At 43.6% G+C, this 24,611-nt stretch overlaps 1 protein-coding gene across 1 annotated transcript in view; it reads right to left on the bottom strand.

The window, feature by feature from the left end:
* cubn (cubilin (intrinsic factor-cobalamin receptor)) overlaps positions 1 to 24,611 on the bottom strand; it is a 457,032-nt gene that overhangs the window by 238,087 nt on the left and 194,334 nt on the right. Inside the window, 4 exon segments of the mRNA XM_041183948.1 lie at positions 1,709 to 1,825; positions 1,911 to 2,067; positions 8,960 to 9,141; positions 22,641 to 22,815. Coding sequence (XP_041039882.1) covers positions 1,709 to 1,825; positions 1,911 to 2,067; positions 8,960 to 9,141; positions 22,641 to 22,815 — 631 coding nt within the window.

Genomic DNA, 24,611 nt, shown 5'->3' with positions numbered 1-24,611 from the left:
ACACAAAACCAAGAAACATTGGCTTTGGAATTATACTTGGTGAATAGTACCATATATTTAATATATTCATGTGAAATTCCTCTGCTATGTTAATGGGTGCATTGACCTATTAATTTTACATGGGTTAGTATCTCTGACATGTTTTAGAACTTTTTAGATGAATTTTCCTCAGGGTGTGGAAAAGAACATTATTTCTAAAATACTATTATTTTTAAAAACAAAGTGTGTTCACACAAGTTCTTAATTTAAAAAGGTACTTAGAAAATAGGTGGCTAAAATTAAGTTAAGCTTTGATGTTGCTTCCTCAAAGAGGGTTAATGATAAACAATTCATTATCCATTCTCCACATCTCACATTAATTGAGGTACAATGCAACTTGGGAGTGGTGGTGGTAGTGGAAGGGTGGAGGGTTAGAACATAGAATAGTCAGTAGTGAATTAATCACCATTTTACACCCTGCCAATTTAATTTTGATTGCCTTCAACACAGGTTACATTAGAAAGTCACATATTTATAAGGAGACAAGGTTTGCCAAACAGAAGTCAGTGTCCTTTTAAAGAAAGACCTGAATTCATTTGGCATCATATAGCTTAGAATTTGGTCTTTGTTTTTCTATATTTCTGCATGATAGGATATTCAATCATGATATTTAAATAATGCTGGCATCAAGTATTGTCTTAGGTCCCAACTCAAGTCGAGATGGCCATGGCCATCTTGGAGCGTTAAGTACTGTGCCATCAATTTTGCTCTAATACCACCCATTTGTGCCCAAAGTAGGTGAAAATTTACTTCATATACTTCCCCCTCAATTCAAGCCAGCACCATACTTTCCCTGCACTTTGCAATTTGGTTGTTTTGTCCATGTTTGGGCCAAGGCAGTAATGGGTTCTGGAATGAGTGGTCTTGGTACAACCCAAACTGAGCATCAGCAAGCAGGCTATTGCTGTATAAATGCTACTTAATAGCGTGTTCGATGATACCTTCCATCACTTTGCTGATGAGCAAGAGTAGACTGATGGGGTGATAATTGGCTGAATTGGTTTTGTCCTGCTTTTTGTGGACAGGATATTTCCTGAGCAATTTTCTACATTGTCAGGTAGATACCAGTGTTCTTAGCTGTACTGGAACAGCTTAGCTAGGGTCTGGCCAGTTCTGGAGCACAAGTCTTCAGGTCTACTGCAGAATCCAGGGCCTTCAGCCATTTCTTGATATCACATGGAGTGACTCAAATTGGCTGAAGACTGGCATCTGTGCTACCAGACACCTCAGTTTTAGTGATGTTGAAGGATAAATACTAGCTAGGATGCTGGGGAGAAGACCCCAGCTCTTCTTTGAAACAATGCTATAGGTTCTTTTATACGCCCCTGAGTAGGCAAACGGAGTCTCAGTTTAACATCTCATCCAAATACCAGCACCTCTAACAGTAAAGCACTTGCACAGTACTGCACTAGGTTGTCTGCCTAAGTCACTGAAATAGGACTTGATCCCACAATCTTTTGACTCAGAGGTGACAGAGCTGCCAACTGAGCTACAGCTGGCACATGCATTGTCAACAACAATGCAAATAGTTAACTAAAGCAAAACATAGATGATGATTTATTTCCTAGCTGGTAAACCACACACAAAAAGGAAAATCATTCAGCATTAGCTAATACATTCACAAAAAAAACAGACGACTGATAGTGGTCATAGTGAGAGTCTTACGTACATGGCTTTTGGCCTCGAATAATCCAGCTACAGTTCTGATTGTTCAAATAGTTGTTGGGATACAGAGGTGACGTGATAGCTCCACCAATATCATCAGTAATAATATAGGATCCACATGCTGCAAAGAAGACAGGATGTGAAAGCAGGACTTTCTGGGTGAAGTGATGTAAATCTTCTAAACTAAAATTTTAAATTGGACATGCCTTGACTGAATAGTGCTCTGAATCCTCTGTGCTCATTACTGCTTTGTGAGTGAAAACGTACATAGATTACACTGCGAGTAGAGGTGATCCCTCCTGGAATTAAATCATCACACAGCTTTCCCAACATGGGGGCTGCTTCATCCAAACCATCATAAACCTGCAAGAGAAGAGATAGCAATTACAAATGTTAGCATGGATTATGAAGAATATCAGTCAGAGCAGTACAGGGTAGGGGATTTGATTTGTTGAAATACTTAAAGCTGATTTCATAATTTGCTCTTCACCTTAGGCCTTCTACATTTTTGCGACCAAGCTCAGTGCAAGCTTCATGAACAGTAAGCCTCCTTGGCACACTAGAGCCCTCTGGTCTGAATGTTAACATTAGAAATTTCAGATCTTAGCTATGTCCCCTCTTTTCTTGCTTTTTTCTCCAATTTGAAGCTGAGGGAAGCAATTTTAACTACCACCAGGAAACAGCTAGGTGGGCAGTGAGCGGTGTGCACATGTTTGCCAAAGTGAGGGCTGAACCATTTTGTGGCGTGGGCTTCATTTATTGACATGCTGCTGATGAACCGTAGACATCAAGCAGGTACCCTATTGCAGCTCACTGTGTGTGCATGTACAGGAAATCAGCTGATTCCCATGTAGAACCTGAGGGGTGTGGCAATCGCGGGTGCCCTTGGATGAGCCGGTAGTGACTGGAGAGTTGTTGTGCATTCAGGAGGAATGTTGCTGTTCCTATCAGCCCCATCCAAAAAAGCTTTAATATTTCCCAGGCTGTTTCTGGAGTAGCTTTTAGTGGTTTCTTTAAGGGCCGCTGGTTAGCTGATTTTCTATCTTGTTGAAATGGGCAGAGTATATGTGGTGCAGGCATATTTACACCTCAAAATTGCAATCAGGTCCGACATACGTAACAATATATTTGCATATTATAAATGCACCTCCGCTTAGCACAATTGTGCCTATCACATCCAATGGAGTAGCTGGAGCACCAGTGTAAACAGGGCAGAAAGTGCCACAATGCCATTTGCAGGCTGCTACTGCCCCGTTTACATCATGCAGAAGGATTAAAATCAGCCCTGTTATTTTATTGAGTGTTTTTTCAATGCACTTCCAGTCCCTCAATTAGTTATTTCAAAAGCTTTGTTCTTTTAATGTCTAATGACTAAGATGATCTTTGCAATTCTTTCACCAGTATTCTACTATTTTCCAAATTTTCTGAAAGAAACAATCATTTAGAAGCTATTTATACTCATTAGGTCACTCTCTGTGACGACATTCAGGCTCCCTGCTTTTACCTGCTGATTTCCTTTTATTCATTTTACCCTTCTCATTTTACTCAGTCATTTGGAAGGACTTCTGTCATAATTTCCAGCTCTGGTAAAGGATCTTTACAGAACCTGCCAGAGCTAAAACGTGTTCACATTTTTTGGTTTGAGTTTAGATTTCAAATATGTGCAGTTTTTACTTTCTTTTTATATAATTTTAACTATGCTTAAATCTGAAAAATTTAAATGCATAGCCTACATTTAGCTATTCAGCGTGATCCTTTGTAGCACTTTGAATTTTACCAGAATGGGGTCTTATTAAACCATATTTCTTACAATGTTACAGGCATCATCTTTTGTTAATCCCGCTGACATGAAATTTAGACTGGCTGCTATGGTGATTGGAATGTTACATCACTGTATTGGATCACAGACTTACGAAAATATTAATATATGACTAGTGCATCAGGGTGACAGCCATAAGTTTAATTAAAGGAAATGCAGTGAGCTGGTCCCAGATATTTGGACTTCATGTTTCATTAACAGCAGGGTCCTGCAGTCTTAAAGTGACCAGCTTTCTGTAAAAAAGGGAAGATTGGCTTGGAAAGGTTGAAGTGGGATCAAAAATATTATCAAATTTAAAAGCGCTCAGAGCCAAAAATAGAGAAGTAAAAATTTTAACAGCATCTCATACGAGGTATTAACCACTGGAGGCAAGATGATTTCTATTTGTAGAAAAGCAATGGTAAAAAAAATGAAATGAAAGTTACCAAGAATCAGTTTTCATGTATAATTAAGATAAATTTAAATTCCTCCACATGGAGTAAATTAAACATGTTAAATATTTGGTTGGAAGTCTGAGGAAATTTAATTTAAATCACAGTAAAACAATACACATTTCTTTCTTTGCTTCCTTTCTAAACTCCATGTGCATATCATTGTTCCAGAACTTAAAGACAGACAATTAAGATCAGTGTTTAATCACATTTATTGTCAAAGGCAGACATCACTTGAACAACTGGCAAATGAAGATAAATTTTAAAAAAGAGATGAATATTACACGTTGGTTCCAAAGCTTAATGATTCAGATCCAACAAAACTAGCTGTGGCACAGTACAATGAAACTTAGCAAATAAATTTCACAGGCTCAGCCAGCAATATGAATAAATCCACCTCCACATCACCTCACCTCTAAGTGGATTTCTTCTATGAAGACAGGGCAGAAATAATTTTCAAAACTAGTCACAATTTTTAAAAATAGAATACTAAACCTGTCTCAGAAATGTGAATGTGACCAGTCTAAGAAAAGGGCGCTTGTATTTGCTTTTGAATGGCTCCATAATAGGCCTGCAGAGGCCCAGTGAAAGGAAAGCTGCAACTTTAGCCTTTAGCCTTGAACTAAAAGACCACACAGATTGCCATTAGTAATTGCAGCTCAGGGCTTTTTCCCTCTCCTTCTATATACTGTAAAAGTCACTGAGTGATCAGCAACTTGAGAAGATTTTTGTGGGCCAGGAGGGGGCCCTGTACCATTCAACAGAGTGTGGGGGTCACGTGGGTAGCTCATATACATTTGAAAATTACATTGGAGTTCTAAAAACACAAGGCTTATTCAATTGCTTATTCAAGTAGGCTCTTGCCTCAACCAGGCCTAATTTCGAACACTCTCCAAAAGCATTGCGGTTGAACATGGGTAAAAACAGGTCAGTAAGTTGTGTCCCACAATTTTAGATACACTGGGCAGAATCGTCCCACATTTGCACTAAGTGCGGTAGTGGGCAGGTAAAACGACGTATCATCCCAAACCCGCCGCATTACTTATGCATTCCGGGAAACACGTCATTTCAATGGTGGGTGGGCACCTCGCCGCTTCAGCATGCCAGGCATCACATTTAAAGTACAGCCACGTTCAGTGCTTCCAGCTCAGGACTGCAGCAAAGAAGACATGGCCTGAAAGACACGGCAAGAAGATTGTAGCTCTTGAATGCCTTTTGGACGCAATGGAGGCCAGTTGTGATGTCCTCTACCCCAGCTACATTACCACCCTGGCTTGGTAGGCAACGGCAGTGGTGATCAGAGCCAATGTTGCACAGAAGAGGTTGGCCATCCAATGCAGATAAAGGATGAATGATCTCATCCGTGCGGCCAAGATATGGCAAATATCTCATCACTATCACACACTCAAGCCCATCACACATTCACTGGCATCTCATGCACTGCCAGCTCAAGGGCCATCACCACCCATTCTCACACATACACCCTCACATATCCATCTGGCCTCATCTCCTCTGGAGAGTGCCTCCTCAGTCCTCACCATCTTGAGAGACCACTTGCACAGATCAACATGTGCCCTCACATACACTCTGGAGTACCCTCCTTCTCCAGCACAGACCTCATCCTGCAGCCTCTTCCACTTGACGCCACTTCTCCCCCTTCCGCAAACAAGACCTTGCCCTGCAGCCATTGAAAAACTACCTAAAAGCGATGTGATGCTGACTGTGAAGCCTGGCGCTGATGACTGGGATTGCTGACTGAAGCAAGGCAGACAAAAAAACCTTGAAGTTCCACGCGAAGTGCAGCCTGCCATGTGCACGCCTTACGTATGCTGCTGTGAAACATGCATTTTCCCACCAACATGGGCGGATGATCCAGCTTGGTTGGGGTGGGGGATGAGTCCGGCAGGCTGGTCTTATAATGATCTGCTGTTGTATTACAAAGAGGTTCCCAATGTCCAATGGCGGGAAATGTGGGCCGCCTTCGGCAAGCAGAGCAGATGATCACAAACTGGTTTCATGATGTCATGAAACCGATTTTTGGTCTTCTTGCCACATTGCCTGCTCACTCCACCAAACACGCCTGATGTCGGTGGGCAGGGAAAAGCCCAGCCATTACTGCCCTGATCCCGCCTGAAAACAAATTGAAACGGTTCCCAATGACTCAGTATTAACTACAACAAAGGATAATACACTGACAGCCAGATGTTTCCTTTTAGATATTTCAAAACTCTTGGCTGAATCTACTTGGCAATTTGCAGAGCAGTAGGAATAGAAATACTAAGAGTCACCACGAGATAAATGTAGCCATTTGCTTTAACTTAACTGTTTCAATAGTGCTGTTCTTTGATGCAGTATTTAATCAAATAGCATATCCTGCCATGGTAACAAGGATGATTTTTTTTTGAGTGTGGTCACAGAAATTCCTCACATGTCACATTTTACTGGGAACAATGTATTGTTTGGTGTCTGGGTCTAAAAAAGGGAGGCAAAGGGCATTTTTGCACGAGTGGAGATCTGTGCAAATGTGAATCTGTGACTAGGTCACTGGTTGTAGCCATCAGTTTAATTAAATTAAGTATACCGAGACTGAAGCACTGAAGATGTCTTATCAGGACTACTACTTTTTATCATTACTGGGATGACAACCTTATTGAAGACTGATTTTAGGCACCCTTTTTTTCATTATACATTTTATATTTAAGACTTAGCAAATTATTAACTGATGCAACCAAAAGGAGGGGCAAAATTATGTGAGGTCTAGACAGAGCGGATAGAGAGAAATTATTCCCAGTGGTTAAAGGGTTGATAATCAGAGGATTCACATTCAAGGTGGATTGTCAAAAGAACCACAAAGGTGACATGAGGAAAACACCATGCATATAAGAAATAATCCATAAAGGAAACTATTAAGTTAACACAAATGTGTTTTAATGTGGCGAGAGAACCTTATTCAAACCTAATTTTAGATTGGTAGCAGGAAGGGTTAAATTGCAAAAGGGCTGCTGAATGAACATGTTTTTCCAATTTCAAATCCTCCATCCTAGTTTGAGCTTACTTAGTGCAGTGGTCATTCTCAGTGATCACATTTCCTTTCATTTACGCACAGGAAACCCCACACATCTGGTATATGTATATTTAAACTGATCTACCCAGTTCTCCTCCATCCATTGTGTGAACCCCTGAGATACTCTCTACAGCTGTGTCAGTGACATGGTTCATTCATAGTAAAATATAGTATTATTAAAGAAATCAAGTGGACTGCTTACCAATCTTATCATATTCTAGATATCAAACACATATTGCAGCATATTTCTGTGGATACTTTGGAATAACTAAAGTAAAATCACAAACTCTGCCTTTTTGTTTTACAAACAGGATGCAGCAGAGTGAAGAATAGTACATATTTTCTACTTGGATGTGTAATTAAGGATCTGCTGAAATACAGGCTTAGAGGATGCAGCCTCCATAAAAAGGAAGTTTCACCAGAAATTATGTCTCAGTCGGTCTGCAGTTAATCCATGCCTTTAATTTGTAAATTCACAAACAGGTATTTCCATTTAAAAAAAAAACACAGAAAGGCTTTGTTTAAACAAGATCTACAAGACACTGACAAGAAACTGGAATATAGTCCATTTGTGCCAAATTAAGAGTGCAAAGTGAACTGGCCGAGATTAGGTTTCTGAACTCATTTAAAATACTACTATCACAACAGCAATTAATGGGAAACATTTTATACAATGTCCTGAGCAATATAACATTGAGTTTATTTGGCACTATTTTCAATTGTTGCAAGATAATTGTTGTACCGTGTGATTAAATTCCTGCCTGGATCAGTTACTACGTTCTGGAAACCAACATGGACTTTTCCTTCTAATTTTGTGTTTTCTGGGTTGATTTTGAGGAATGTCAATTTTGGGAGTGAGTATCTTTTGCTACATTTTTGTACCAAGTGTCAGCATCAAGTAATGACCAGACGGATGTGACACAGCAAGCTAAACTTCCCTTGCTCTGCAGAAACAATAGAGGAGAGTTTCTTTTTCAATCTTCTGGGCAAGTATCAGATAATTCCACACCTCAGCCCACATTTCTGGCCATTAATAAGCCAAGAATATGAGAGCACAAATCTCTAGCCAATGTACCTTTACTGAATAAAATGAGTTAAAGCATTCTCAACCCAGTCCCCAATTAGCACAAACTGGCAATGCAAAAACACACACAATTCTACATTATACTGGCAAGTTCATAAGAGACCATAATGTTGGCTGATAAAGAAAACTGAAAACTTCTCTGGTTCAGTAGCAAATACTTTCCAGAGGTTGGAATTGAAGCACAATGGTGAGGTAGAGTAGAGGGAACTTTACTTTGCATCTGACCCTTTTTGATCAGAAATGGTCAGCGATGAAACTGGGCTGTTGAAGCAGAGGAAGTATTAAGTTCTCTAACATTGACTTCCATCTCCATACTGAGCATAAACATTTATTAAAAAATGCTGTTTCTAACTTTCTAGCCTCCAGTATCTAAAGATGAGCTGACTCCTTTTTTGACATTTGTGGATAAAGAAAAGGCATTTACTAGTGTAAAATTTATTTTCCTGCTTCACACAGCTATGCTCATGATTTCCAGTTGAGGCCAAACATATAATTAATCAACTATGCATATGGCAAATAGCAGGTTGCATAGTCACAATGGGGAGAGGTAGAGTATGCTCAATTAAAAATAAATCGCTGGTGAAACCTCATGTATAATTCAGCATTGACAACATAATCTGTAGGATATTGAGGCAAATTTTTTGGAGGTAAATCAAGATGGCCTGGAAATGGTTATTCATGAAGGAGGACGTGGGGGAACATCTAAATTGAAATAGTACAGAAATATTAATGTAGTAGTGATTTACTAATAATTACCTAATCTTGTAAAATATCACTTCACAAGCCCTTTAATAAAGCTTTCTTTTAAGCAACTACCTAAATAAATTATGGATTTAATTGATTTTTTTATGACTTACAGCTACATAGTCAGAGTCACATGATTGATGATGTTCAAGGTCGAAGTCAGCGAAGTCAAGCAGGATGTGGTAGTGGTTATCCACAGTGATGATCCAGGAACAATCTACATTATTGCCATAAGGACTGGGATAGTTTGGGGAGTGGATTTCTCCTTTAGGAGCTGTAAAACTCCCACCACAACCTGAAAGTGAAAGAGGAAAAGACTTTTTTATGCAGAAATGAAAAACAATTTTAAAGCTAAGCCTCATGTTCCAGCAAGTTACTTGGGGATGGGTGGCTACTAAGGAAGATCAACACTGCACCCCTCCCCTCCAACCCCAAACCATGCATCTGAATATAAAATTAGATGAATAATGGTGATTAATTATTACTATATTAATGAATGGTCCTGATTTTGGTATCAGCACTCACTGTTCATTGCACAGACTTTTGTCAAAAATGACAAAACGAAGGTTTGTGATTCAGACAGCAGCACACCTGCTCTAGGCTCAGCTTTTATGTTTCATTTACTGTCTCATCACCATTCCTTTGGTCCGGTAAAACCATCCTTTCTGTTACTCAATCTCTCCTGTCTTCCACCCTGTGACAGACCTTCCTTTTGTCCTTAATTGCTCTGCTCACCCCTTGCTCAAAGCCTATTACATCGCTAACTTTACCCAGTTCTGATGAAAGGTCATCAACCTGAAACGTTAACTCTGGTCCAGGTTTTCACCACGACAAAGGGGCCCTCTGTTGTGGTGAAATAGGGAAAATGGCAGAAAATCCTAAATCATGCCCCTGAACACAGCACTTCCTATTTTAATGGTGGTGGGGCTGGAATCGGGCTGGGGTTTGCACTTGCCCATTTTATGAAGGCAGCCAGTCATTTAATTCATCAGCTTCCTCCACTAAAGTGGGATTTTGGTGGCCCAGAAGTATGAAAACTAGCAGTTGCAGATCAAGCCAGATAAGAACCAGACTGAACTTGGTGGATTCATTTGGATAGCCCTTTGGAGAGGTAAGGTACATCTTTGGCTATGGTCCTGAGACACTTTGGGAGAGGTAAGACATCCGTTGGGATTGCTAAAAGTAAACACAGTTACGCGTAAAAAGTGCAAAAATTCATTGGAACTGTCAAAGCTGCCAGCTGTCAAGCTGTCAAGGAGCTGTCAAAACTCACTGGAACTGACAAAGCTGTTACTGGATTTAACTCTGCTGGGCTTCAAATTAAAAATAAATTCTGAAGTTCAAAAAAATTAACTGCTTGATGCTTGACATAAGACTGAGGGTTATCATTGTAGGATTTGTGCTGCAATAGCTGATTTTACAAACTAACATCACAGTGGGGTGCTGTTAAGTGACCATTTTGATTGACAGCTCCAACTGGTTATAGAATAAAATGTTTGTTTTCATAAGGGATTAGTTGAAGGAATTTCTATGTATTGAGTGTTTTTTTTCATCAATGAGTGTTTTTTTGTTTAAAATAATGATGTCATCAATAGACACAAAGCTTTATTTTATGTCAACATGGCTCCTGAGGATTGCCCATGGTTGGTACTAGATGAGTTGGCATAAAGTGGGCAAAGGGTTGTGGGTGAAGGCATCAGTTGGCACTAAGTTGATATAGGGATTTAAAGGAGATGGGGGGGGACATAGGGTGTATAACGGTCATGGGGTTGGATAGAGTAACATGGGTTGGCATAGAGGGTAAGAGGGGCCATGGTGGATGAGTAGAGGGGCATGGGTTGGCATAGGGAGTATGGGGGCCATGGCAGGTGGGTGAGGGGTATGAAGTATCATATGTTTGGACTATTTTAGATTTAGTTTTGTGTAATGGGAAAAGGCTAATTAATAAACTTGCTGTAAAGGATCCTTTAGGGAATAGTGATCATATTATGAGGGAATTTACATTAAGCTTTACATTAATCTAGTTCATTCTGAACTAGGGTCTTAAATCTGAACAAAGGAAATTATAAAGGTTTGAGGGGCAAGTTGGCCATGGTGGATTCAGAAAATACACTCAAAAATTTGACAGTAGACTAGCAATAGCTAGTATTTAAAGAAGTACAACATTGTCTACAACAAATATACATTCCTCTAAGACACAAAAAAAACCAAACAGGAAAGTTGAATCAACTGCAGCTAACAAAAGAAGCTAAAGATTGCACAGATCAAAGGAAGTGGTTTACAACATTGCCAGAAAAAGTGGTATGCCTGAGGATTGGGAGCAATTTAGAACTCATCAAAGGAGGACCAAGAAACTGATAAAGAAAGGGAACAGAGAATGTGAATGCAGGCTAGCGAGAAACATAAAGGCAAACTATAAAAGCTTCTTTAGGTATGTGAAAAGCAAAAGATTAGCAAGGACAAATGTGGGTCCCTTACAGGTAGAGACAGGAGATTTATAATGCACAGTAGGGAAATGGAAGAGAAACTAAACAATTGACTAAATTGCTAGAGTTTTTTGAAGAGGTAACAGAGAGGGTTGCCAAGGGTAATGCTGTTGATGTGGTGTACATGGACTCCCATAAGGCATTCAATACAGTGCCACACAGCAGACTTGTGAGAAAAGTTATAATTCATGGAATAAAAGGGACAGAAGCAAGTTGGATACAAAATTGGCTCAATAATAGGAAACAGCGAGTAATAGTTAGTGGATATTTTTCAAGCTGGAGGAAGGTTTGTAGTGGAGTTCCCCAGGGGTTGGTATTGAGACCCTTGCTTTTCCTGATATATATTAATAATCTAGATCTTGGTTTGCAGGAGACAATTTCAAAGTTTGGGGATGATACAAAACTTGTAAGCATTGCAAACAGTGTGGAGGACAGTGCAGAACTTCAAAAGGACATAGACAAGTTGGTGGAGTGGGCAGATAGGTGGCAGATGAAGTTCAAGAGAAGTATGAGGTGATTCATTTTGGTAGGAAGAACATTATAAAATAAGGGGTACAACTCTAGAGGGTGTGCAGGAACAAAGGGGAATGGGTGTATATGTGCTTAGTTCATTAAAAGGTGGCAGGACAGGTGGAGAGAACAGTTAATAAAGCATACAGTATCCTAGGCTTTATTAATAGGGGCATAGAGTAAAAGAGCAAGGAGGTTATGCTAAACTTGTATTAGACACTAGTTAGGCCTCAGCTGGAGTATTTTGTACAGTCTGGGCATCATACTATAGGAAGGGTGTGAACACATTTAGAGAGAATACAGAAGAGGTTGACAAAAATGGTTCCAGGGATGAGAAACTTCAGTTATGAAGATAATTTGCAGAAGTTGTGGCTGATCTCCTTGAAGAGGAGAAGGCTAAGAGGAGATTTGATAGAGTTGTTCAAAATCATGAGTGGGCTGGATAGAGTAGATAGGGAAAAACTGTTCCTGCTTGTAAAAGGATCAAAAATGAGATTTAAAGTGATTTGCAGAAGAAGCAAATGCGATGTGAGAAAAATCTTTTTCACACAGCAAGTGGTTTGGGTCTGGAATGCACTGCCTGGAAATGTGGTGGAGGCAGGTTCAATCGAGGTATTCAAAAGGGCATTAGATGATTATTTAAATAGAAACAATGTGCAGGATTACAGGGAAAAGGCAGGTGAATGGCACTGAGTCATAATGCTCATTCAGAGAGCCAGTGTAGACACCATGGGCCGAATGGCCTCCTTCTGCACTGTAACAATTCTGTGATTCTGTGAATTACAGTGTGTATGTCTTCATGGAAGAAGATATCCCACAAATACTAGGGAAGTGGGGGGCTTGTGAAAATAAGGAACTGAAAGAAATTAGTATTGATAATGAGGTAGCACTCAAAAGATTAATTGGATTGAAGATTGATAAATCCCCTGGACCTGATAAGTTACATCCCAGAGTGTTAAAGGAGGAGAATATAGAGATAATGGATGCATTGGTGCTTATCTTTCAAAATTCTATGAATTCTGGAAAGGTTCCTGCAGACTGGAAAATAGCAAACATAACCCCACTATTTAAAAAGGGAGAGAGGGAAAAAATGGAGAACTACAAACCTGTCAATTTGCCATCAATAGCAGGGAAAATGTTGGAGTCTATTATAAAGGATGTGATAACTGGACACTTGGAAAATAATGGTATGTTTGGGCAGAATCAACATGGATCTATGAAGGCAACTTAATTGAAACATGTAAGATCCTGAGGGATCTTGACAGGGTTGATGTGGAGAGGATGTTTCCTCTTGTGGGAGAATCTATTACTAGGGGCCACTGCTTAAAAATAAAGGGTAACCCATTTAGGACAGAGATGAGGAGAATTTTTTTCTCTCAGATGGTTGTGAGTCTTTGGAACTCTCTTCCAGAAAAGGCATTGCAAGCATAGTCTTTGAATATTTTTAAGGCAGAGATAGATAGATTCTTGCTAAGCAAGGGGTGAAAGGTTATCGGGGGTAGGTGGGAATATGGAGTTGAGGTTATGATCAGATCAGCTATGATCTCATTGAGTGGCCGTGGGGCCTACTCCTGTTCCTAATTCGCATGTTCGTATGAAAGGGAAATCATGTTTGACAAACCTGTTGGAGTTTTTTGAGGATATTACTTGTGGCATAGATAAAGGAGAACCAGTGGATGTGATGTATTTGGATTTTCAGAAGGCTTCTGATTAGGTCCCACACAGGAGGTCAGTAAACAAAATTGGAGCACATAGGATTGGGGGTAATAGACTAATATAGATTGAGAATTGATTAATAGACAGAAAACAGATTAGGAATAGAAGGGTCATTCTCAAGATAGCAGGCTGTTACTACTGGGGTACCAGAAGCATCTGTCCCGGGGTCACAGCTGTTCATAATCTTTGTAGATGATTTAGATGTGGGGACCAAATGTAATATTTCCAAATTTGGTGATCACACAAACTAGGTGGAAATGTAAGTTGTGAGGAGGATGCAAGGAGGCTTCAAAGGGTCTTGGACAGGCTAAGTGCATGGGCAAGAACAAAGCAGATGGAATATAATGAATACTTGTGAAGTTATCCACTTTGGTAGAAAAATGGAAAGGCAGAGTATTTCTTAAATGGTGAGAGGTTGGGAAGTGTTGATGTCCAAAGAGGCCTGGGTGTCCGTGTTCATGAGTCACTAAAAGCTAGCATGTAAATGCAGCAAGAAATTAGGAAGGGAAATGATACACTGGCCTCCATCACAGGAGTAAAGATGTCTTGCTGCAGTTGTATAGGTCCTTGGTGGGATGGCCTAGGATCTTGAGTATTGTGTACAGTTTTGGTCTCCTTATCTAAGGAAGGATATACTTCCCACAAGGAGAGTGCACCAGATGTTCATCAGACTAATCCCTGGGATGGAAGGATTGTTTCATGAGGAGAGATAGAGAAAACTGCACCTCTATTCTCTAGAGTTTCGAAAGATGAGAGGTGATCTCATTGGCCAGAATTTTCTTGTTGGTGTGTGGGGGCGGGCCCCACACGCCAACGTGTAAAATGCTGCGCGGTGACATCGGGCAAGCAACCCGATATCACCACGCACCATCGCGCGATGTTCTTGGATTCACGCCCGCCATTAATTACTCAGATACTTAAAGCAGCAATTGATGGCGATTTTTTGAGGCCTGTGCAATCTTCACGGGCACAACAGGCAGGCAGATAGGAGACATTTGCATAAACCTCATCTACGGGTGGGATAAGAGGGGTGAGTGGGGTCGTGAATGGTATCTGTTAGATATTTAATTGTGAAAGTTACTGCTACTTGCCTGTGTGAGCAGAAATGCTTCAAAGCTCATACCAGCTGCTTGGACAGGAGTAACAGCCTTCAGGTCAAGACTCTACAGTAAAGAGCATTTTTGGGGCCTACAGGCTTCAAGAAGCCTTCCCTTGGCCAGGTAATGGAAGTTGTGCTCTCCACTGGAGGCAACTCCTCTGAGGAGGAAGGAAGGCCAGAAGGGGTAGGAGGCCACAGGAGTCCACGTTCAACCTCCAGGGGAGCCACCTTTGGGAGCACAGGCACAGGCACAAGGAGCACAGTGCCAACAGGAAGTCCAAGGCAGGAGGGGCCGCAGAAGATGCCACTATCCTGCTGCCAGGGTATACAGGCGGCGATGCAGCTACCTCAATATGTCTGAGGTGCAGTGCCGAAGGAGGCTCCGTCTCTCAAGGGAGACCATCACCTCCATCTGTTAGATGATTGGCCCTGAGGTCTGCACCAACTGTGTTGTGGACACCCTATGCCAGTGGCTCTGAAGGTCACGGCTGCCCTCAACTTCTATGTCTCTGGCTCTTTCCCAGGATCGGTGGGTGATCTTTGCGGAGTCTCCCAGTCAGCTGTCCACACTTGTGTCAAAAAAGTGACAGACGCTCTGTTCAGGTGTGTATTGACTTTATCCACTACTGCTGGGATGATGCCAGCCAGACAGAGCGAGCCAGAGGCTTCGCGGCCATTGCTGGTTTCCCCCGAGTCCAGGGTGCTATAGACTGCACACATGTGGCCATCAAGGCACCAGCAGGTGAGCCCGGTGCCTTCATCAACAGGAAGGGCTTCCAGTCCATGAACGTGCAGATGATGTGTGACCACGGGATGCAGATTTTACAAGTCTGTGCAAGGTACCCAGGCAGCTCCCATGACAAGGGCCTTAGTTAGTGTTCCTGTCCAAGCAGATTTAGCACTCAGGTATCCTCAGACACTCCCAGGTGCCGGGGCTCTTCAGTGCTCCAGCCCTGCTGGATGGATGGCTGCTGGGTGACAAGGGCTATCCCCTCAGAAGGTGGTTCATGACACCTCTCCGCCATCCAAGAACAGAAGCTGAGCAGCCTTACAATAGGAGCCACACCTCCACAAGGGCTGTGGTGGAGAGAACCATCAGTCTTTTCAAGATGCGCTTCTGATGCCTGGACCGTTCAGGGGGCACACTCCAATACCCCCAGATCGTGTGTCGCTGATAGTGGTTGCATGCTGCACTCTCCACAATCTGGCGCTGGAAAGAAGGGACACTGTGGATGAAGAAGATGTCGATGCAGTGGCTGCGGCTGCACATGATGAGTCCAGCAGTGAGTCCGAGGATGAGCACACACAGGGAAATGCTGAGGGGGTTTTGCTGACCCGGGCATACTCCAGGGAGCCAGGGACTCCTGGGAGGCTTTAATCCAAAGAACCTTCAGCTAGCACACCACAGATGGACCTCCAACACACGCCAGGGCTGCAGGCTCCATACTCGATATCTGAGTGCTAAATCTGACTGGACAGGAACACTAACTAAGGCCCTTGTCAATAAAGCTCAATGTCAAACAACTCACTCATAACATCATGAGTTCTTGTCCACCTGCAGAAGTAAGGAGTCACCCTGAGCCATGCTCACATACCAAAATTTAATGAGATTACAAAATTAACTTCAGAAACCAAAAAAAAAGATGTCGCACATCACACCAAGTCTTAATGAACTAATATGGGGCAACATAAGTGCACCAGTGAGAAACCCATGGTGTGCCTAATGTGCCTTAAATTTACGCTTATGGGTGCTACGTCTAGGTGCTGTCCTGTTGGTCTCGATGGCCTTGGCAGCCGTCCTCTGGCCCATGAAGCCTTTGATGGCCCCGCCTGGGAGGGAGTGGCCAGTTCCACAGCTGGCATCTCGCCAGCCACCACAGCCTCATCGGATGCCACAGTCACTGGCAGAGGGGCGCAGGAGCTGCTGCTCTTATCCGGAGGCCCTGAGAGGAGCCTGCAGAGACAACAAGCAGCTGCTGCGCCAACGTGAGGTTGCTTCGGACTTCCCTACTCACCGTAGATAGATAGGCACTGAGCTGGGAAACTTGGTGCCCAAACAATCTCCCACACTGGCACTGACCAGCTGAGGTCAATTCCACTGTGAGTGCTTGCTGGTCAGAGCGCAACCCCTGTTTTCCTGGAGGAGGCTCTCCATGAGAGTTGCCACTCTTTCCATGGAGGAAGCATGGCACTCGACCATGAGGCTCATTGCATCTGTAATGTTCCGCATGGACTACTCCAGCACAGGCACCATGCCACGCATTGCCTCATGTATCTCCGCCAGATCCTTCCACATACCCTGCTGCACTTTCAGCGTTTGCTGCCTCACGGACGACTCCAGATGCACATCATCAGCCACTGACTGAGCACGTGCCTGGTCCCCAGCAGTCCTCCGATTACCAGTGCCCTGGGCACTCGCTGTCTCCGCCTGCATCTCAAGCGAATGTGAAGTGCCCTCACCGCTGTGTCCTGGGATACTAGCCGAAGATCTAATTCCCACCAAGGTACTAGTATCTGTGCTGGTGCCTTCTCGGCAGAGATGATGTGACGCTGGTGAGTTGATATGCTCTGGGCCCCCAGGTGCGAAAGGTGGCCCCTCTGCCTCCTACTTCCGGCCCTGCTCTGGTGATGCTGAAAGGAAGAACATGACATTTGATTAGTTAAAGTGGAGACAATGTCAATGTGCATGCCTGTCCCCGGACCATTATGCGCTCATCCTTCCATAATCAATGGTCAACCCGTGTTGCAAACTTCAATCACAGAGCATTAAGCAGTGCCGTGGCTGCTGGGACACACATGGTGACCTCAGTGCTCGGAAAACATACCTCCCCATGTCACCCCAGCCTCACCACCACCGGTGGATCTGGGTGCATGGCGCCTCTCCAGATCCATGGCCTGCTGTTCAAATGGAGTCAAGATGGCCAACTGGGCCTGACCTCTGCCTGTCCGCATCCACTAGGCAAAATTGTGTGCAGCCTTCTCCTGAAAAGTAGAGAAGAGCATTTAGTCCAGCCTGTACCTGGATTCCCATTGCATTCCTGCTACCCCAACCAGAGTGGGGCATTGCAGGTTTCCAGTTCTTCGTTCCCCCGCACCCAGCTGCTGCACACTCACACAAAGAAGCCAGGGCTGACCCACACTTGCCCAAATGTTGCTCCTTCACATTTGGCACCACAAGGTGTAACCTTGCTAAGCAAGGAGGCACAAGCACGTGGAACACAAAGGCCAGCAGATGGATTGGTGCCCCACCACCTGGAAGCTCCCCTCCCAGCATGTTAGCACCCTGACTTCGACATGTTCCAGTTCCAGCACAGATCCTTGTGCAGATCCATGAATTTCCACCCCCCAACCCCAGTTCTATACTCTAGATGTCAGTGTCACACATGCTGCAGATGCAGCACTCATCTCAGCACAACCCTCTCAGGGTCAAAATGGCATGGGCAATATCTGCTGGCCCACTCAGCGAGGGATACATGCCGTGAAGGATTCAATGCTGTAACTTCACTCAGAGTTGCTGGTGGGGGGTGGGGGTTTGGCAGGAAAGGGTAACGGCTGCATTAAGTGACCTCAGCCAACATGGTACTCACCCTTCCCAGCGCAGGAGGTCGTTGAATCTTTTGCGGCACTGGACCCATGTGCGTCGCACCACATCATTGGAGCTCACACTCTTGACCACCTCCTCCCATGCACGTTTGGTCAGGTGGGGAGGCCCCCGCTTCCCGTCCCTCTGAAGCAGGACCTCCAGCCATGCTGCCACCTCCCTCCGGAGGGCAGCTAGGCACTCATCTGTAAATCAATGGGCACACTGCCCCGCTGTCCTACCCTCCGGCCTGGCCTGCCCCACTGCCCCACCCTCCGGCCTGGCCTGCCCCACTGGCCTACCCTCCGGCCTGGCCTGCTCCACTGCCCTACCCTCCGGACTTGCCTGCTCACCAGAAGCCCTCTGCTGAGCTCTTCCACCAGCCACTGTGAGCAGCCTTGCAAAGACTGTCAGGCCTTCATTTAAACAGGCCGGCGGTCAGTGCACTCCTACCGTAGCCTGCCCACTCTGGCTATCCTCGGGATACGCTGGGTGGGCCTTAATCAGCCTTAATTGGCCCGCCCACGTAAAATGCCTGCGTGGACCCGATCGCGGGTGGCGATCAGGTCAGCATCCATTCCCATTCGCCCCACCCAACATGGGGAAAATTCTCCCCATTGAATCTTACAAAATTCTTACAAGGTGCGACAGGTGTAAAGAAAATATCATTTTTTTCCAATGTTACTGTGGGATACTGTGAGGCAGGCTTGTGGGGTCTGTATGTATGTTGGGTGTGTGTGACTAATTTAATTAAACTAAAGGCAGTCGGGCTGCAAGGTTTAAATCATCAAAGAGATTAAGCATAAAAGCAAGCATTTTTAAGTGGAGATCGAAGAACTAACATGAGATCCCAGTGTATACACTGTGAATAGGAATTTACATTAGGAGATAGATAAGGAGTTGAATGTTTAGCTGTTGAATTTCAAAGAGACATAACAGTAAGTTTTACAACCAGCAAAGATCATGAATTCATAAAGCAAAGTTATTAAGTTTATTTTTCCCAAAGGTAGTGGCCATAAAGACAACATGAAAGATTTTAGATAAAAGCAAAAAACTGCGGATGCTGGAAATCCAAAACAAAAACAAAAATATCTGGAAAAACTCAGCAGGTCTGGCAGCATCTGCGGAGAGGAACACAGTTAACATTTCGAGTCTGAATGACCCTTCAATAGAACTAAGTAAAAATAGAAGAGAGGTGAAATATAAGCTGGTTTAATGCGGGGGGTGGGGGGAGTGGGTGGGACAAGTAGAGCTGGATAGAGGGCCTGTGATAGGTGGAGATAACCAAAAGATGTCACAGACAAAAGGACAAAGAGGTGTTGAAGGTGATGATATTATATAAGGAATGTGCTAATTAAGGGTGGAAAGCAGGACGAGATAGGTACAGATAGCCCTAGTGGGGGTGGGGTGGGGGGAAGGGAGCGAAATAGGCAAAAGGTAGAGATAAAAAAATGGATGGAAATACACTTAAAAATAATGGAAGTAGGTGGGAAAAGAAAAATCTATATAAATTATTGGAAAAACAAAAAGGAGGGGGAATATTGGAAAGGGGGTGGGGATAGAGGAGACAGTTCATGATCTAAAATTGTTGAACTCAATATTCAGTCCGGAAGGCTGTAATGTGCCTAGTCAGAAGATGAGGTCCTGTTACTCCAGTTTGCATTGAGCTTCACTGGAACATTGCAGCAAGCCAAGGACGGACATGTGGGCATGAGAGCAGGGTGGAGTGTTGAAATGGCAAGCGACAGGGAGGTCTGGGTAATGCTTGTGAACAGACCGAAGGTGTTCTGCAAAGTGGTCACCCAGTTTGCGTTTGGTCTCTCCAATGTAGAGGAAACCGCATTGGGAGCAACGAATGCAGTAGACTAAGTTGAGGGAAGTGCAAGTGAAATGCTGCTTCACTTGAAAGGAGCGTTTGGGCCCTTGGACGGTGAGGAGAGGGGAAGTAAAGGGGCAGGTGTTGCACCTTCTGCAGTTGCATGGGAAGGTGCCGTGGGAGGGAGTTGAGGTGTGGGGGGTGATGGAGGAGTGAACCAGGGTGTCCCGGAGGGAATGATTCCTGCGGAACGCTGCTGGTGTGGGGGGGTGAAGGGAAAATGTGTTTGGTGGTGGCATCATGCTGGAGTTGTCGGAAATGGCGGAGGATAATCCTTTGAATGCGGAGGCTAGTGGGGTGATAAGTGAGGACAAGGGGGACCCTATCATGGTTCTGGGAGGGAGAAAAAGGTGTGAGGGGCCGAATTTCAAGTCCGAATGACCTTTCAACAGAACTAAGTAAAAATAGAAGAGGTGAAATATAAGCTGGCTTGGGGGGATGGGGGGTGGGTGGGACAAGAGGAGCTGGATAGAGGGCCTGTGATAGGTAGAGATAACCAAAAGATGTCACAGACAAAAGGACAAAGAGGTGTTGAAGGTGGTGATATTATCTAAAGAAATGTGCTAATTAAGCGTAGAAAGCAGGACGAGCAAGGTACAGGTAGCCCTAGTGAAGGTGGGGTGGGGGGAAGGGATCGAAATGGGCAAAAGATAGAGGTAAAACAATGGATGGAAATACACTTAAAAATAATGGAAGTAGGTGGGAAAAGAAAAATCTATATAAAGTATTGGAAAAAGAGTGATCAGAAAGGAGGCGGGGATGGAGGACAGAGTTCACGATCTAAAGTTGTTGAACTCAATATTCAGTCCAGAAGGCTGTAAAGTGCCTAGCTGGAAGATGAAGTGCTGTTCCTCCAGTTTGCGCTGAGCTTCACTAGAACAATGCAGCAGGCCACATCCCATGAATGAGTAAAATAAAAAAATTCCCTTCCTAAAACTCTCTGTCTCGCCATCGCTATCTCCTCCTTTAAGACCCTACTTAAAATCTACCTCTCTGACCAAGTCTTTAGTTCCCTGTTCAAATATCTTCTGATCTGGCTCATGTCAGTTCTTATCTGACTAGATTCCTGTGAAGTATGTTAGGATGCTTTATCCTGTTAAAGAAACTATATAAATGCAAGTTGTTGTTAAAATTGAACAGAATAATCAATGAAGAAAAAGCTCAAGTGTTAGTCTCATTATTATTAACACCAGGATCCATGATCCTGATATGGTCCTCCTGCAACATGAAAGAGAGGAAGACGTGGTTATAACGTCTTAGCACCTTTCCTGGCCCTGTGTGACCACCCATTAATGCTTCCCGGAGAGTGCTGTTCATCCTTTGGATAGCCAGGGATGAGTGCGCTGTGTGGCTGCCCTATCAACCTGCGGCATGGGGGACACTGGTCCAAACCAGGTTGCTGAGATTGCAAGGGGCTGTGAGCACCACCAGCAATGACTGCTACATGACCAGTGTTGACGAGCAGATTGTACAACGTGTGCAGTCCAACTGTTCCACGGTACAATAAAGTGCTGGTAGACTCAAAGTCTGTGCTAGAGGGGTGGGGGGGTGTGGGTGGTGGGTAAGGTATGGAGCGCTTGGTGCCCCTTTGGTGCCTCCGCAATGCTGCATGGGTAGACAGGTAGGACCCTGACCCCAATCTTATCACTGTGGCTATGCCTGGTCTGTCTCAGTTGCAGAGGCATGGTCAGTTTATACAGGTTTCCCTAATGCATGGCCACTTCCCTTACCCTGCCCCCCCACCTTGATTGCCTGTGCGTGGGATGCAGTGCCAGGGCAGCACTTGACCCCACTCCACCACCCCCCTCCCCCGCTCAGCAGTTGCCACCAAGGCTGGCCAGCACTTTGCCCCCAGACACCAACCCCTCAGCAGTCACCTCCGAGGCTGGCCAGCACTTGCCCCCAGACACTCTCATCCCTCAGCAGCCACCTGCGGAGCGAGGCATCAGTTTCTTCCACCCCGCACCCCCGCCCCCCCACCCCAACCGCCCCCCCCCCCCCCCACCGCCCCCCCCTCTCCACACACACACACCCCGCCCCCCCCCGAGCCTCTGAGGCCTATAAACAACAGGAAAGCTGTGGAGAACGCTGCTGCTCGCTCACCTTAGCTCCCCCAAAGTGAAGGCCACCAAGTGAAGCATGTGTGCTGTAGTGAAACATGTTGACGTGCTTTCCCGCCAACATGGACGGATGATACAGCGGGGCTCCAACAGCCTGGCAGGGTGGGCTTTTAATTATATGTTAGTGTATTACAATTAGCTCCCCACTGACTGATGGTGAGAAATGTGGCCCTCCGTCAGCGGGCTGAGCGGAAGATCGCGACCTGCCTTCAGGCTGTTGTGAAGTGGGTCCCGCCATATTTTCTGGGCATGTCACCTATCATGTCTACCACCAACGGGCTTGGAAAATTCCACCCTCAGTCTTAAAGTTACTGCAAACAAACAGTAGTAATATATAATTATACTAACCGGCTCCAAGTTTATAAATGGTACCTAAAATTCTTCTGAGGCCCTTTATTCACACTTACCTCCTACCCTCTGTTGCCAGGTGGCATTAAAACCTCTTGCATTGCCATTTGAATTTGTCTTAAATCGGACAGTCATATAGTTTCCGGTGCTAGAGACCACTAGTGGACTGTTAGATGGGCGAGTGGCACACAATTGGGCCAACTGTACAGAAGTAATGTCTGGACCACCATACACCTGAACAACACAAAAGATACATCAATAGAAGGAGATTCTTTGTGGCTGAGGCAGCTCCTTTGTAGTTGTAATTACTTGAGCAATGTGGAAAAAGATTTTTAAAAAACGTAGTTTCCATTTTCAAAACAAATAAGTTTTGACATTTTATCTTCAATTCAATAAAGTTGTATGACACCAAATTTTTGTACTGTGAACATCATTTCCTACTATTTCGAGGTAACTTTGTTACAGGACTGATAATCTGCATGTGCATCCACTCATAGAAGTGAAATGAAGAGATTCTGTGTTTAAATGAATGGGCATTATTTAAAGCTTAGACCCAAGGACATCTGCATAAAGCCTGTGGATTTAGTCTGGCTTCTACTCCTTTCTGCTTTATTAGGTCCATTGATTTTAATGTTAAAGTCAGCATTCCAAACTTCTGAGCAATACTTAACCCATTTTATAGGCCTGGCAAACGATAGTGGAAAAAATGCTTTGAGTGAAAATTTAGTTGTGAGTCCACAAGGGAAAAATAAAGAACTAAAGAAAAGCTACAGTGAAACCATAAAATGCAGAACACAACAAGTTCCTTGCTATGGAAGAACTGAGTGGAAAATAAACTAATATGACGGAAATCAGGCAGCAAAATTGATAGAAAGAAAGAAAAGCCAGAATGTTATAAACCTGAAACAAAAACAGAAAATGCTGCAACTGCATGTTACAGAATGAAAGGTTAATCATTCGGGTATAATACTTCATCAGAATTTGTTGGACTTGGAGGTATGTTTTGTAGCATGTTAGTGCCACCTCCATTCCCACTAATTTCTCTCTTGTTCTGCCTACATACTCTCATTGTCTCTCTCAAACACATACTCTTGTGCCTCACATTGCACAAAATGCCAAGATCCAGTTTCTTTCTGAACACTTTTAGTGCAATCAGACCAGTCACTTTTTATTCTTGAAAATTAGTCTTGTTAATTTTGGGTAAATTATATTTGCTGTATGCAAATTGAAATGCTACACAAATCTAATTTATTGTCAGACTGACCTTTTTAGCTATTTTGTTCCTTTGGTTTTTCAGTAAGAATGAAAAACCCTGTAAATGAGAGACATTGATTTAATACAGTACTCAGACTTCGGGAGTGAATTTATTTGAAACAGCAATGTAGCAATGCTGAACAGGTGAGTACTCTATTACACTGAATAATAGAGATGCATCTTGTAAAGATGTTAATCTATTTTACATAACAAAAACAGAAACAGAAATACCCGGAAAAACTCAGCAGGTCTGGCAGTATTGGCGGAGAAGAGTACAGTTGACGTTTTGAGTCCTCATGATCCTTCAACAGAACTAAGTAAAATTAGGAAAGGGGTAAATATAAGCTGGTTTAAGGTGGGGGGGGGGCGGTGGTTTTGTTGGGACAAGCAGCCAGTGATAGGTGGAGACAACCAAAAGCTGTCACAGACAAAAGAACAAAGAGGGGTTGAAGGTGGTGATATTATCTTAAGGAATGTGCTAATTAAGAGTATAAGACAGGACAGATAAGGTACAGATAGCTCTAGTGGAGGTGGGGGAATACTAAAAAGTAGAAATAAACAATGGTGGAAATACATTTAAAATAATGGAAAGAGGTGGGAAAAGAAAAAATCTATATAAATTATTGGAAAAAATAAAAAGGAGGGGGAAGAAATGGGAAGGGGGTGGGGATGGAGAAGCGAGTTCAAGATCTAAAATTGTTGAACTCAATATTCAGTCCAGAAGGCTGTAAAGTGTCTAGTCAGAAGATGAGGTGTTGTTCCTCCAGTTTGTATTG

Source organism: Carcharodon carcharias, chromosome 3 (assembly GCF_017639515.1).
Source record: "Carcharodon carcharias isolate sCarCar2 chromosome 3, sCarCar2.pri, whole genome shotgun sequence".
Taxonomy (NCBI): Eukaryota; Metazoa; Chordata; class Chondrichthyes; order Lamniformes; family Lamnidae; genus Carcharodon; species Carcharodon carcharias.
The sequence above is the reverse complement of the archived record's forward strand: the minus strand, read 5'-3'. Positions and strand labels throughout refer to the sequence as shown.